The sequence below is a fragment of the Danio aesculapii genome, chromosome 20, assembly GCF_903798145.1.
Source record: "Danio aesculapii chromosome 20, fDanAes4.1, whole genome shotgun sequence".
In the NCBI taxonomy this organism is placed as follows: Eukaryota; Metazoa; Chordata; class Actinopteri; order Cypriniformes; family Danionidae; genus Danio; species Danio aesculapii.
In genome coordinates, this window is record NC_079454.1 from 283,355 (window position 1) to 296,700 (window position 13,346).

The 13,346-nt window shown below is 40.1% G+C and overlaps 1 protein-coding gene across 1 annotated transcript in view; it reads left to right on the forward strand.

Annotated features, from left to right (window-relative positions):
* Positions 1-2,027: 2,027 nt before the first annotated feature.
* lama4 (laminin, alpha 4) overlaps positions 2,028-13,346 on the forward strand; it is a 49,624-nt gene continuing 38,305 nt past the window's right edge. The window contains exons 1-5 of the mRNA XM_056480677.1: positions 2,028-2,281; positions 6,080-6,181; positions 7,615-7,742; positions 10,586-10,666; positions 10,756-10,970. Of these exons, the coding sequence (XP_056336652.1) occupies positions 2,186-2,281; positions 6,080-6,181; positions 7,615-7,742; positions 10,586-10,666; positions 10,756-10,970 (622 nt within the window). The 5' untranslated portion in view covers positions 2,028-2,185. The remainder of the gene's footprint in view (positions 2,282-6,079; positions 6,182-7,614; positions 7,743-10,585; positions 10,667-10,755; positions 10,971-13,346) is intronic.

Below are 13,346 nucleotides of genomic sequence, written 5' to 3' on the forward strand. Positions count from 1 at the left end.
ATGAAGCAGTTTCAAAAGTCTAATTTGTAGTGAAATATTCAAGAAAATGTAAATGTATATCTGTAATTTCAGACAAAATTAGCTGTTCCATTGGACGCATGTGTTATTACTTTTCAAGAGTTCACACTCAGCTGATGATTGATTATAAAGCGTGTTTGGCATGCTGTCCCGGGAGAGAGCCCTGAGCTCATAAGATCCTCGAGCCTGAGGCTCCCTTCCATTTGTAAGTTGAGAGGGGAGTTTGAGCTCAGGTAGATCTCCAGAACTCCCCTGCTTATTATGCTAATGGAAATTAAGAATTGCTGATTAGAGCTCATCAATGGTGCCGATTTGGTTTGGTCAATTCACCTATGTCACATGTCTTTGGACTGTGGGGGAAACCGGAGAACCCGGAGGAAACCAGGGAGAACATGTAAACTCTGCCTAGAAATGATTACTGGCCAAAGTAGTAATTTGAACCAATGAAGTTCTTGCTGTAAGGCAACAGTGCTAACCACTGGGCCACCAGGCTGCAAGTAACTAGTGCCGTTTGCTTCACTCTTCTACCATGGCCCTCTGGCCTGTAAATGTTTGGTTGGTCTTATAATTGCCTTTGTTTACATTTCATAATAATTGACCTTCTCTTTAGAAGTGTTCTTCGTTTTCACAGTGGATGTACAGTATTTAACCTAGCCGTACCTAAACGCATCCCCATCTTACCTCGTTTATTTGTGTCACATCCAGCTGCAGATTCATGAATGAACTTCCTGTTTTTTCAGGTGGATGTATGACTGATCTATTTACAGACAGGAAGTCACTCATCTATTGTAGGGTTTAAATATATCAGGTATGAAAGAGCAGAACACAACCAGACTGAACACAATGTTGTTAATCTCTTAACCTATTATTGTCTAGATCAAGGACAAAATGGCTATAGTATACAGCCTATCCTGTTGCTAGTCTGAGACGAAGCCGAAAAGAAAATGAATAAATGAATAATTTCATTTATAAACAAACTGAATCTGCTATATATATAATATATAATATGGTCATTATATAGATATATAATAAGCCCAGGGAGAGTGGTTGACCCCTGGGTCAACCTGCTGGGGTCAGAGCCATTCTCCCTGCGTTTGTGTGGGTTTCCTCCGGGTTTTCCGGTTTCAAACCAAACACATGCGGTACAGGTGAACTGGGTAGGCTAAACTGTCTGTAGTGTATGAGTGTGAGTGAGTGTGTGTGGATGTTTTCCAAAGATGGGTTGCAGCTGAAAGGGCATCCGCTGTATTAAACATGTGCTGGATAAGTTGGTGGTTCATTCCGCTGTGGTGACCCTGGATTAATAAAGGGACTAAGCCGAAAATGAATGAATGAATGAATGTTAATTTATATCAGTGATCAACAACAGTTTAAGGTGATGCAGATTTAGTGAAACAGTAAATAAATACAGAATGACAGTGACAGCAGCAGTTGTTCTCACCTTCACCATGTTTAAAGTTTACGATCTACACAACTCAGAATCTCCGCAATCAAAATGATCTCCACTAATAGAGTTTCCCATAGTAAACACCGCTTTAGGGGCTGCTCGTGTCCAGCTTCTGACTAGGACAGTATTTACATACGTAAAGGCAGCATGAGACCCATTGGACTCCAAGAGCAGTGAATTACCCTGTTTTGCTCTCCGGACCACATGGATATGTTGTCACGCATTTCATCTGAGAGTGTGTGTGTTGTAGGAGATAGTGTTTCTAGCGGGTTACAGAGGTTAAGAGACGTCCACAGGCAGGGGGAGGGCCTCAGCCAAGGTCATAGGGTAGTAGAATGACCAGACTGCTGTCAAGAATAAGCCAAACTTATACTTGACTATAATCATAACACACAGCCTACAAGACACTAGCGCATACAAAGAGCTTGAAATGTACGTCCTCTGTTAGGACTCTTCTGTTTTCTCAGCTGCATGTGATTTCTGATCAAGATCTTGTGGAGAAACCATGTGCATTAGGAAGAGGGGGGTCGGGGTGTTCGAGGGAGGAAGTCCAGCTTGGCAGGGCAGGGCGTAAGCGAGAGAAGAAGAGAACAGCAGTGGAAACTACACAGGACAAAAAAGAAAAAGAAGTTGGGGCAGACGTAGATGTGAGAAAGCCTCGACAGCAGGGAACACAACCGCTCACACTGCCTGGGCTTTTAAAGCTGTACAGGGGGAATCATGGCCTCTCTGCTGTCTGGATCTGTCTGTTTTCTTTATATCTTGTCAGCAGTCATGCCCGCAGATTCAGCACAACAGTTAAACACAGTCTACAGGGTAAGTGCTTGTTTTAATGCTAGGAAAAGAGGAATGTCACTGCGTAAACATGATTACATGCTATGCTTGTCTACATATATGCTACAGAGCTATTTCTTCAATAGTCTTGTATTTGTTTTAGAGAATGATTAACATTCAAAAGCATGATCAAATATTTCTAATCAAAGTTCAGCTCATTTCAGCTGTGGTCTATGCTGAGGCTTACTGCACAGTCTGTCAGGGAGTGCCTCAATTGTGTAGGGTTATTTCTTTACAGGAATTATAGCAGGTTTTCAACATGCAGAACAGATATTGTATAATGCTCTGTAAACTCGATGACTTTAAAGTACTTTAGGGAGATGCCGTGCTTTTCTCCGGGCTGTTGATCTGGTACTGATACTGAGATTTGTCAGGAGCTGTTAATTAGAGGGAAATGTTGTGCTTGGCTGTTTGGGTGTGGACTTGTTATTCTTGAATGGAACGTTCCCTTAAACATCAGATTCGCTGTTAAATATGCTATGAAAAAGAGATCTTTATAGATAGAAGGGTTTATGCGTGTCATGCTATGCCCCAACCCCCACCACCCCAAAGCCGCAGCTGTTGAGAGTTTAGATGGTCTAATAATCACTCCCCACCGGAAATGCAGCAGAGGCGAATGGAGGCCATCTGTAGGGGGGAGACATTCTGCTCTACTGGAAAGTGAAGAGAGTGGGAACACTTCTGCACCAGTACATTCCATGCGGATCAGAAAGATTCAAGCTGTGTTTGGAGACATTATGGATTTGGCTTCTGCTGGTGTCAGATTTTCTTGTTGCGATTTAATTGCTGAAGTTTTATCATGGTATGCCTATATGGTATTATATTGATATTGATCTAAGTTTCAAACAAAGTTACTTTAGCAGGTGTATATATATATATATATATATATTCTTAGGTTATGGATTTATTGTATATATGTTATGTTCAGAGTAAGTAAATGGTTCAAACTAATTAAATTGCAGAAGCATGGTAAAGTACATTAGATAACACTTTACAATAAAGTTTTTACAATAAAGCTAAACTTTAGGTAATACATCAAAACACATCAACAGTGATTTATTAGAGTTGCTGTCTTCATATTGGATTAAAAAATAAAACTGAATTTCATTAATTAGAATACAACTAAATATTATTGATAATTAAACCATCAAGCAATTCCAGCGTTATGGATGGGACAATTGCTGTAAAAACGTGAAGCATAAATTCATAGAGAATATCAATGTTAAGTGTATATTAATGCATTTATTTTCATTAAAGCGAATCAGAGAGTTAAGTGATGATAAAATATCCATCTGTAAATGTGTTTTCTAGTTTAATTTAGGGAAATAAACATGCATTGTGGATGTAACCAAAAATGTTTGCAAGTTTACAGTCTACAACCTACTTTGTAGAAATTCTGTAAATGCACAACCAAAAGAAATAATGCTAATCATAATACTAAAAGGATAAAGAGCTGGCTCTCTATAGAAGTAACATTCTTTACTTTATCTTATTTTACATGTATAAATGAGAATTTATATATAAAAATATATTTGAGTCCTGAACAGGGGGTCACGTCCGATTCTGATTGAGTCTTAAACCGTGTGATCAGGGCTGATCACGTGATCGGATCTGGACATCTTTAGTAGCTTGAGTAGTATATCTACAGTTGAAATTCTTCGCCCTCCTGGCCATTTTTGATTCTTTTCTATTTCCCAAGAGTTGTTTAAATGACCAAAGAACTTTTAACAGTATTTCCAACACGGCATCTCACGGCAATTCGTAACGTTTTGATTTAGTGGCTAATTCGTATGAGTTCGTTTGATCTAATTCGTACATTTTAGTACGATTTGCTCATCCCCCAATGACGGTTGGGTTTAGGGGTGGGGTTAGGTGCCACGCCTCCTTTTTAAAATCGTATAATTTCGTACGACTGAACGTACGAATTAGCCACTAAACTGACAAATACTTACGTTTTCTCATGAGATCAGGCTGGTATTTCCTATATATATTTGTTCTTCTGGTCTTATTTCTCTTAGTTTGGCTGGAATAAAAGCATTTTTTTTTTTTTCATTTTTTAAAACTATTTCAAGGTCAATATTGTTAAGCCCTTAATAAATATATATATATATTGAATTGTCTACAGAACAAACCACTGTTATACAATGACTTGCCTTATTAAGCTAACTTGCCTAGTTTAACATAATGATCTAGTAAAGTCTTTCAATCGCCTTTTAAGCTGAATACTACAATCTACACTCTCAGAAATAAAGGTACGCCAGCTGTCACTAGGGTGGTAGGGGTGGTACCTTTTCACCTTTCAAGGTACACATTTGAAACTAAACAGCACACAAGTGTTCCTCTTAAAATGTTTAGGTACTAATATCTACTTTTGAGGTACCAATATGGACCCTTCAAATACAAATGTGTACCTGTTGAAAAAGGTACCACCCCAGTGACAGCTGGCGGACCTTTATATCTGAGAGTGTACGATAAACACTAGAAAAGAAATGAGTTATTAGAAATGAGTTATTAGAAATCTGGCTTTTCTGTGGGAATTTAATTTAAATTTGACAGAAAGGCTAATAATTATGACTTTAGCTGAATCATTTTAAAAATAAAAATGAACAGTTATGCACCAAAAAGCCATAAACATCATGAATTGTGACTCTAATCTAAACACCAATGTGAAGCAGAGGTTCAGCTTCTCATGCTCTTCCTTTTAAGCAGTGATGATGACTCAAACAGGAAACTTTAGCTTCCCACGGTCCTTTGCCTGGAGATTCCTCTGAGTTTATGTTTTCAGCTGTTTAGATAAGGCTTTTAGTCTACAAAGACCCCCTGATGTGTTCATTTATTCACTCTTAAAAATATAAACTCTTTTATTATTGTCTGGACTCAAACCAAAAAACAATTCTGCTATTTTCCCAGAACTTTACAGGCATTACTACTTAAAAGAACCATTTTTTTGAGAGTGAAGAGCATTTCAGAAACCCTTTTCAACTATGACGAACCTTCAGTGTAGTGATACTGTAGGTTTCTATGCATATTAAAGGGTCTTATTGAAACCACTGATGCCTGTAAATGAACGTTTATTTTTGGTAAAGGGCAAGGTGTTGGGCAAGGGATCCCTAAAATGTAAAAGGTTTATCTATATAATTTCTTGTACTGTAGACCATATAGAAATTATCTAAAGTATTTGGAAAATATTTAATTCTCTGTTGAAATGAACGGTCGCTTGTCAGTAAAGTGATCTCAAACTTGAGTTCCAAAACTCAAGACCTGGAACCAGGAACCCTGGATGTGTTCTGGATATAGAGGATTCATCCAATGAAAACTTTATTTCCGATTCTCAAAAGGCATTGCGGCTAAATAAAGGCGGAGGGAAGCACAGCATATTATATTCACTATCATTCACAGTGCAGAGATGAAGGTCATGTGACCATCAGAAAGAACACAGCATCTCATTTCTCACAGGTTCTGTGGTCTTCTGAGTTTGTTCTTCCCAGGTAACTTTACTATAAATGATCTCCACAAGAACACGAGTCCATCCTCTGCATTCTGGGTCTTGAGAAACAGCAAGAGACTCATTGTGAAGTCTTGTCTCGCTTACAAACATTTCAGAATGATTTCTTGAATTACTGGACTGGGTTTTGTTGCCAGCACGTTGTTTGTCTAGAGACTAGTTAGACTGTTCCATTTTTATTTGGTTTGGCCTTTTTTCCTCAATAATGCCGATTTGGTGCGCTCCTAATTTCTTCAGATTATTGATATGGGGGTGTTCATATATCTTCATTGCAGGTGTGTGCTCGAGGTTACTTCTTGAGTGATCAGGAAACATGTCTGCCCTGTAACTGTAAAGGCCATGCTGATAGCTGTCAGGACATCACCGGGATTTGTATTGTAAGTATCAGTTTAAAAACTCTTTCCAGACTGCGTCTTTAAAGCTGCTGTGTGTCAGTTTTTGACTGTTCTAAAGATTCATTCAGTCAGGAGGGCTCTCAAAGCATGCGTCCGCAACCGAAATGCAACCTCCAGTGCACAGTAGCAGCCTCAGAAATGAGACGCAGATTCCACATGAGGTTATTAATTAGCAAATGATATAAATATTACGAACGCAAACATTAGGTGAGCATTCAGAAGCACAGAATAGTGCACTCATTATTGGTAAATGATCAGGTTTATAATCTGATGAATACATATTAAACCTCTTTAACATTATTAAATGTAGATGCTGAATCACTGATATGTGTTCGTTTGCACCAGGGGCGTCACTAGACATAAAGATCTACTGGGGCACGGCCCCCTCAAACCCACCCATATATATATATATATTTTATTAATAATACAATTATTATTCTAAATTAATAACAGAAATCAATCCTAAATAACTGGAAAACAATGTGTTTTGATCCAGGAGTGCAATACCTAGTTCAACCACTGGGTGTTAAACTCACATATTGCACCTTTAATACAAACAATAAAAATCATATGCAGTTTTGATATCACTGACAGCAAAATTAAACCAGGAGACAGAACAGAGGTCACAAAGGCCATTTCAATAACAAAGAGAGCAAAACACTACTTTAACATTTATTCGTTTAGCAGACATACAAAGTTATTTACTTCGGCTAATATGGGTGAGGCTAACCTACCAGATGATGTTATCTCCATCAGCACATAAACAATCGTGTTCAACCAAATGTTGAGTTCTTAAAGCTCCCATGACATTAAAATAAAGTGTTTTAGATGTCCGTATCAGTGTTGATAGTGTTTAGGATATCTATAAGCTAGTGTGCTCTAAAACAGTGACATACTCATACTCATCATACTTCATACTTCAGTTTCTCATCAAATCATAACCAATCAAATGCTCTCTAGTATCTGACATGCCCCGCCACCTTTCAGATGCTTCTTATTGGCTGTTCATTTGATGCGGTTGAGCTCAGCAACTCTCATTGGCTGAGCTGTGAGAAAGCAAAACACTATTGGCTGTGTCCCACTCTCTCTTCATGTTTCGGCTGAGATTAAACATCGGATAAAAATGCACATTTCAAAGCACTTCACTGGAGCTTTAACCCTTCAGAAGTTAAAACATTGGCATTATGCTGTTTAAAATGAAAATAAACATGGCACATTGTAATTATATCTAACACAAATCCTCTGAATGATTAGGAGGAAAGTCATCAGCAGTTTACAGAGTAAAGCAGAGATTTCCCTTTACTCAAGCGTATAGATATAAATCCTAAATCCAGCTACACTGAGAGTTGTGACTGACTGTTTTCAGTTTTGTTGCTTAAACTCACTCCACTTCTTTTCTGCATCATCTGTTTCAGGACTGTCGGGACCACACTCTTGGAGATTTCTGTGAGCAATGTGAAGACAGATTTTTACCTGCGTTTCTTCCTGATGGCAGCTTCATGTGTAGACCATGTGCCTGCCCACTATCACTGGAGTCTAACAAGTGAGTCTTAAACTTAGCTTACATTAAGCATCTAAAGGATAACAACACAACAAAACATCATCCCTGGAAAACTCCTACCCATTTAGCTCTCATTTCTTACAGACATCCTGTGAGCTATTAAATTAAAATAAACAACATTACCAGTATGTTGAGTATATACACGACCTGACACAAGTCTTGTGGTGGATCCCAGCTGTAACAGCAACAGATACTAACTGGACTTCTAGTTGATCATGTGTAAAAGTGTCAGAAGGTGGATTTCTCTGCTGAATCATCTGTTGATCTGCATCCCAATCATCACCAATACTGCAGAAGACCTATATTGAGCATTATTGAGCACGTCTGGGGTAAGATGAAGGAGGAGGCGTTGAAGATGAACACAAAGACTCTTGATGAACTCTGGGAGTCCTGCAAGAAGGCTTTCTTCACCATTCCAGATGACTTTATTAATCAGTGATTTGAGTCATGTCAGAGATGTATGGATGCAGTCCTCCAAGCTCATGATGGAGTCAGACACAATATTCATTCTGTTTCCACTGCAGCATGAGCACATATTCTATACTGGACATTATTGAAGGTTCAGTGAGCAGACTTTAGTCTAAGCAGAGTCAGACCTTACTGTCCTAATCAAATCATTAATAATCAAGACATGATCAGATTATATTGTGCTCAAATAAGCCTCATCTAGAGGCCTTTACCTTTCATATAAGACACTTCTGACACCAAATCAACAACTAGAAGTCAAGTTATCTGCTGTTCCTAAAACCTGGATTGACTAGACCTTTGTCAGGTAGTGTATTGTGTTTATGTCATGTGGTTTACCTATTGTTACATTAAACATGGCAGGAGAATATACATTTTAATAGCTACAAAATGACCACTTCAGAGACTGGCTGTCAAGGCCTCTTTGTACTGGGAAACAAAGTTCTTTTTTGTTTGAGGTCCAAAAGGAAAGGCTGAGTGATGGTATCTGTTTTTAACATTCTCACACCACTACGCTGCAGTAGGCAGGGTTGTACATGTGTCACACCACTTGTGTGGACTCCTAAACTAACAACAGTGTTGGCTTTGAGAGAACAACAGTTCCCCTTCAGTGGGAACTTCAACGTGTGTCTTCACACCATGGGGAGATCGCTAGACACTACATCACTAGATCTCTGTTCTGTCTTCAGGGAATGTGGCTTATGTTAGTAACCAGGACGTTCCCCCTCAGTGGGAACCTCAACGTGTGTCTTCACACCATGGTCGTCTAGCGATCTCCCCAAAGTGTGAAGATACATGTTGAAGTTCCCTCTTCGGGGAACATGGGTTACGTTAACAACCGTTAGCACCACCTGAGCATGCAACAGTGTTTCATCAGAAGTGGTGCTGCACTGTTGAGCTTATCGTCAGGTTCGTGACTCCTCAAATGTGTAACTCCTCAAAATCTTCATCTCAAAATGAACTTTGTTTTGGCCAGATTTGGTCAGAAACGTCATCACTTCAGTTATTTTATTTAGTTCTAATTCTGCGATGTGGAAGTGCGCTCATTTTTACGATTGTTTTAGAACTTATAATTCAGCTGCCAATGGGAGAAATGACGAGGAATAATAAACGGCAGAAAACAGTCAAACTACTCGCTCTACAAACAAGTGTGTTGATCACTATACATGAAAAGTAGCATAATATAATAAGATAACGTCAGTTCACCACATCCAGCAGCATCACAAGCTTGTTTTTAATGTATGTAAGGCAGTGGAAGTGAATGAGAGCGGACGTCTCGAGCCAAACAGATTCCAACTGCTGCGTCCGCTCGTACGTGTAGATTCAGGTCAACACCAGGGCCTTTAGACTGAGCGATCAGGTCTCTTATCATTTCTTTTTAACATCTGAGGTAAAGTTTCTCAATCATTAATGATCAATAATCCACAGCTCTTATAATGGCTGTTAAAATCATGATTAAAGAGGTTCAAGCTCACACTATTTTATTCTCATGCCGAGCACAATGGCCTCTTGTTTTTCCAGATATTATAGGCTGTGGATATTCAGCGTTTTACTCTGGTGTTTGGGTTAGATTGGGATCCCTGTGTGATTTTTCTCATCTGTCTTCAACATATTTCCAGCATTGAAAACACGTGGAAATAAACACTGCAAGAATGCTCTGAACAAATATGCTCTTGTTTTCAGAAATAATAAGTCAGAATTAAGTGAGTTCTTCTCTTTTTTGCTTCCTTAAAATAAGCTGAATAATTTGGGGGAAGTAGTATAATCTTATTACAAAGCGGTAACTCCATTAACACACTCCATTTTGTTTGTTTTAAGGAAGAACTCACTCAATTTGGCTTCATATTTGAAAACAGGACAATATATTTGCTGAAAACCTGTACCGCATGTGTTTGGACTGTGGGGGAAACCAGAGCACCCGGAGGCACTGTGGCTCAGTGGTTAGCACTGTGGCCTCACAGCAAGAAGGTCACTGGTTTGATTCCCTGCTGGGTCAGTTGGTGTTTCTGTGTGGAGTTTGCATGTTCTCCCCGTGTTGGTGTGGGTTTCCTCCGGGTGCTCCGGTTTCCCCCACAGTCCAAACACATGCGCTATAGGGGAACTGATCAACTAAACTGGCCGTAGTGTATGCGTGTGTGTGTGTGTGTGTGTGAATGAGTGTGTATGGATGTTTCCCAGTTTTGGGTTGTGGCTGGAAGGGCATCCGCTGTGTAAAACATATGCTGGAAGAGTTGGTGGTTCATTCCGCTGTGGCGGCCACTGATGACTAAGGGACTAAGCAGAAGGAAAATAAATGAATCGGAGGATGTGCAGTTGTGTAAGACGAGTGTGATCTTTTGCGCGTGTGTGTGTGTGTTTAGCTTTGCAGCTCACTGTGATAAGAGGGGTGAATTTCTGAGATGTGTCTGCCAGGACGGGTATGCTGGGCACTACTGCGAGAGGTCAGTTATTAACCCACACATCTCATAATGTGTTGTTTCAGAGTTGGATCTCTGTGTTTAACTCCCGTTCTCCATTTCCCACCAACAAGGTGTGCTCCAGGTTATTATGGCAACCCTATGGAGTTGGGCAATTCCTGCAAGAAGTGTGATTGTAATGGCAACTCCGACCCCAACCTTATCTTCAACGAGTGCCATAATGTGACAGGACAGTGCCTGAACTGCTGGGCTGACACTGCAGGTGACAACTGTGAAAGGTGTGCACCTGGTTTCTATGGCGACGCCATCAGTGCTAAAGACTGTCAAGGTAGGTGCCAGAAGTGAAGTGTATTTATAAACTAATTTTTAGAGGATCACGTGCTTATGATTGTACACGTCCGGTCCCGCATTAGCTAACACATGATTCACCAATCAGACGATTCCTAACTCACTATAAATACCCAGAGCTCCTTACCTCAGTATCTTCATCTTGAAGAACCCCCCTTCCTCCCCTACACCCCCTCCTTTCTACATTGGGTGACATGACGGCCCAGTGATCAGCACTGTTGCCTCACAGTAAGAATGCCACTGGTAAAGCCCCTACTGAACCAGTTTCTGTACGGACTTCACATGTTCTCTGCTTGCTCGCGTGGGGTTCCCCAGTGTCCTCCCACAGTCCAAAAACACGCGACCTAAGTACATTGAACTTTCTAAATTCCTACATCTGTCATTAGCTAGAAAGAAGTCGTGGGAGTTCTCCAGATCTACCTGAGCTCAAACTCCCCTCTTGCCAGCAAATGGGAGGGAGCCCAGGGCTCGAGGATCTTATGAGCTCAGGGCTCTCTCCCGGGACAGCATGCCAAACACGCTTCATAATCAATCATCAGCTGAGTGTGAACTCTTGAATACATTGCTAAAAGCGAGTGAAGTGTTATCTGCTAAAATCTAAACCATATGGGCCTCTTTATCTCTATTTCTGAGCACAATTTAGTAAATTGCTCATCTGTGAGCTAATATGGGTACCATGTCGCACAAATTATATCATATTTTGTGTAACAGATGGACATACGAACCTATAATATTACGTTCTGTATACTTGACATAAACAAACTGTCCTTAACCTTCATTTATCAGTTGTGTCTGGTACTGTGCATGTAGTACCTGATCAGTGCATGTAGACCATATATATTCATCATATATATATATATATATATATTCATAATAATCCAGGTTAGTTTGAGAAGAACCAGCATGTTTACATTGATATAGACATGTGTTTTTATTGGTGGGAAAAACTGAATAAATCTTTCATGTTTTCATTATTGATTTGAACATTTATATAATAAAACAGGCAGGACATGATTATCTAACTTCTCATAACCTTTTGTTAGTCTTTGCTATGGTGACAGTAAATAATATTTGACAAAAATATGTTGTAAGATACTAATAATCAGCTTAAAGTGCAATTTTAAGGCAAGTTAACTGTTAACAAGTTAACAAGTAGGCAAGTTAACTGTGGTTTGTAATTGGAGGAAAAGTTAAGGGGGTAAAATTGTTCAAATTAATTGTTTTAAAAATTCCAAATCTGCTTTTATTTCAGTTAAACTAAACCAAATAAGACTTTCTTCAGAAGAAAAACCTTATAAGAAAAAATTAGAAAATGTCCTCAATTAAACATTTCACAGGAGGGAACTGGCCACTTTATTAGGTACACCTGTCCAACTGCTCGTTAACACAAATATCTAATCAGCCAATCACGTGGCAGCAGCTCACTGCATTTAGGCCTGTAGACATGGTCGAGACGATCTGCTGCAGGTCAAAGCGAGCATCAGAATGGGGAAGAAAGGGGATTTAAGTGACTTTGATTGTGGCATGGTTGTTGCTGCCAGACGGGCTGCTCTGAGTATTTCAGAAACTGCTGATCTACTGGGATTTTCACGCACAACCATCTCTAGGGTTTACAGAGAATGGTCCGACAAAGAGGAAATATCCAGTGAGCGGCAGTTCTGTGGGCGCAAATGCCTTGTTGATGCCAGAGGTCAGAGGAGAATGGCCAGACTGGTTCCAGCTGATAGAAAGGCAACAGTAACTCAAATAAGCACTCGTTACAACCGAGGTCTGCAGAAGAGCATCTCTGAACACACAACACGTCCAACCTTGAGGCAGATGGGCTACAGCAGCAGAAGACCACACCGGGTGCCGCTCCTGTCAGCTAAGAACAGTAAACTGAGGCTACAATTCACACAGGCTCACCAAAACTGGACAATAGAAGATTGGAGAAACGTTGCCTGGTCTGATGAGTCTCCATTTCTGCTGACACATTCGGATGCTCAGCTCACAATTTGGCCTCAACAACATGTAAGCATGGATCCATCCTGCCTTGTATCAGCGGTTCAGGCTGCTGGTGGTGGTGTAATGGTGTGGGGGAGATTTTCTTTGGGTCCATTAGTACCAATTGAGCATGGTGTCAACGCCACAGCCTACCTGAGTATTGTTCTGACCATGTCCATCCCTTTATGAGCACAGTGTCTCCATCTTCTGATGGCTACTTCCAGCAGGATAACGCACCATGTCAGAAAGCGCCAATCATCTCAGACTGGTTTCTTGAACATGACAATGAGTTCACTGTACTCTAATGGCCTCCACAGTCACCAGAGCTCAATCCAATAGAGCAGCTTTGGGATGTGGTGGAACGGGAGATTGG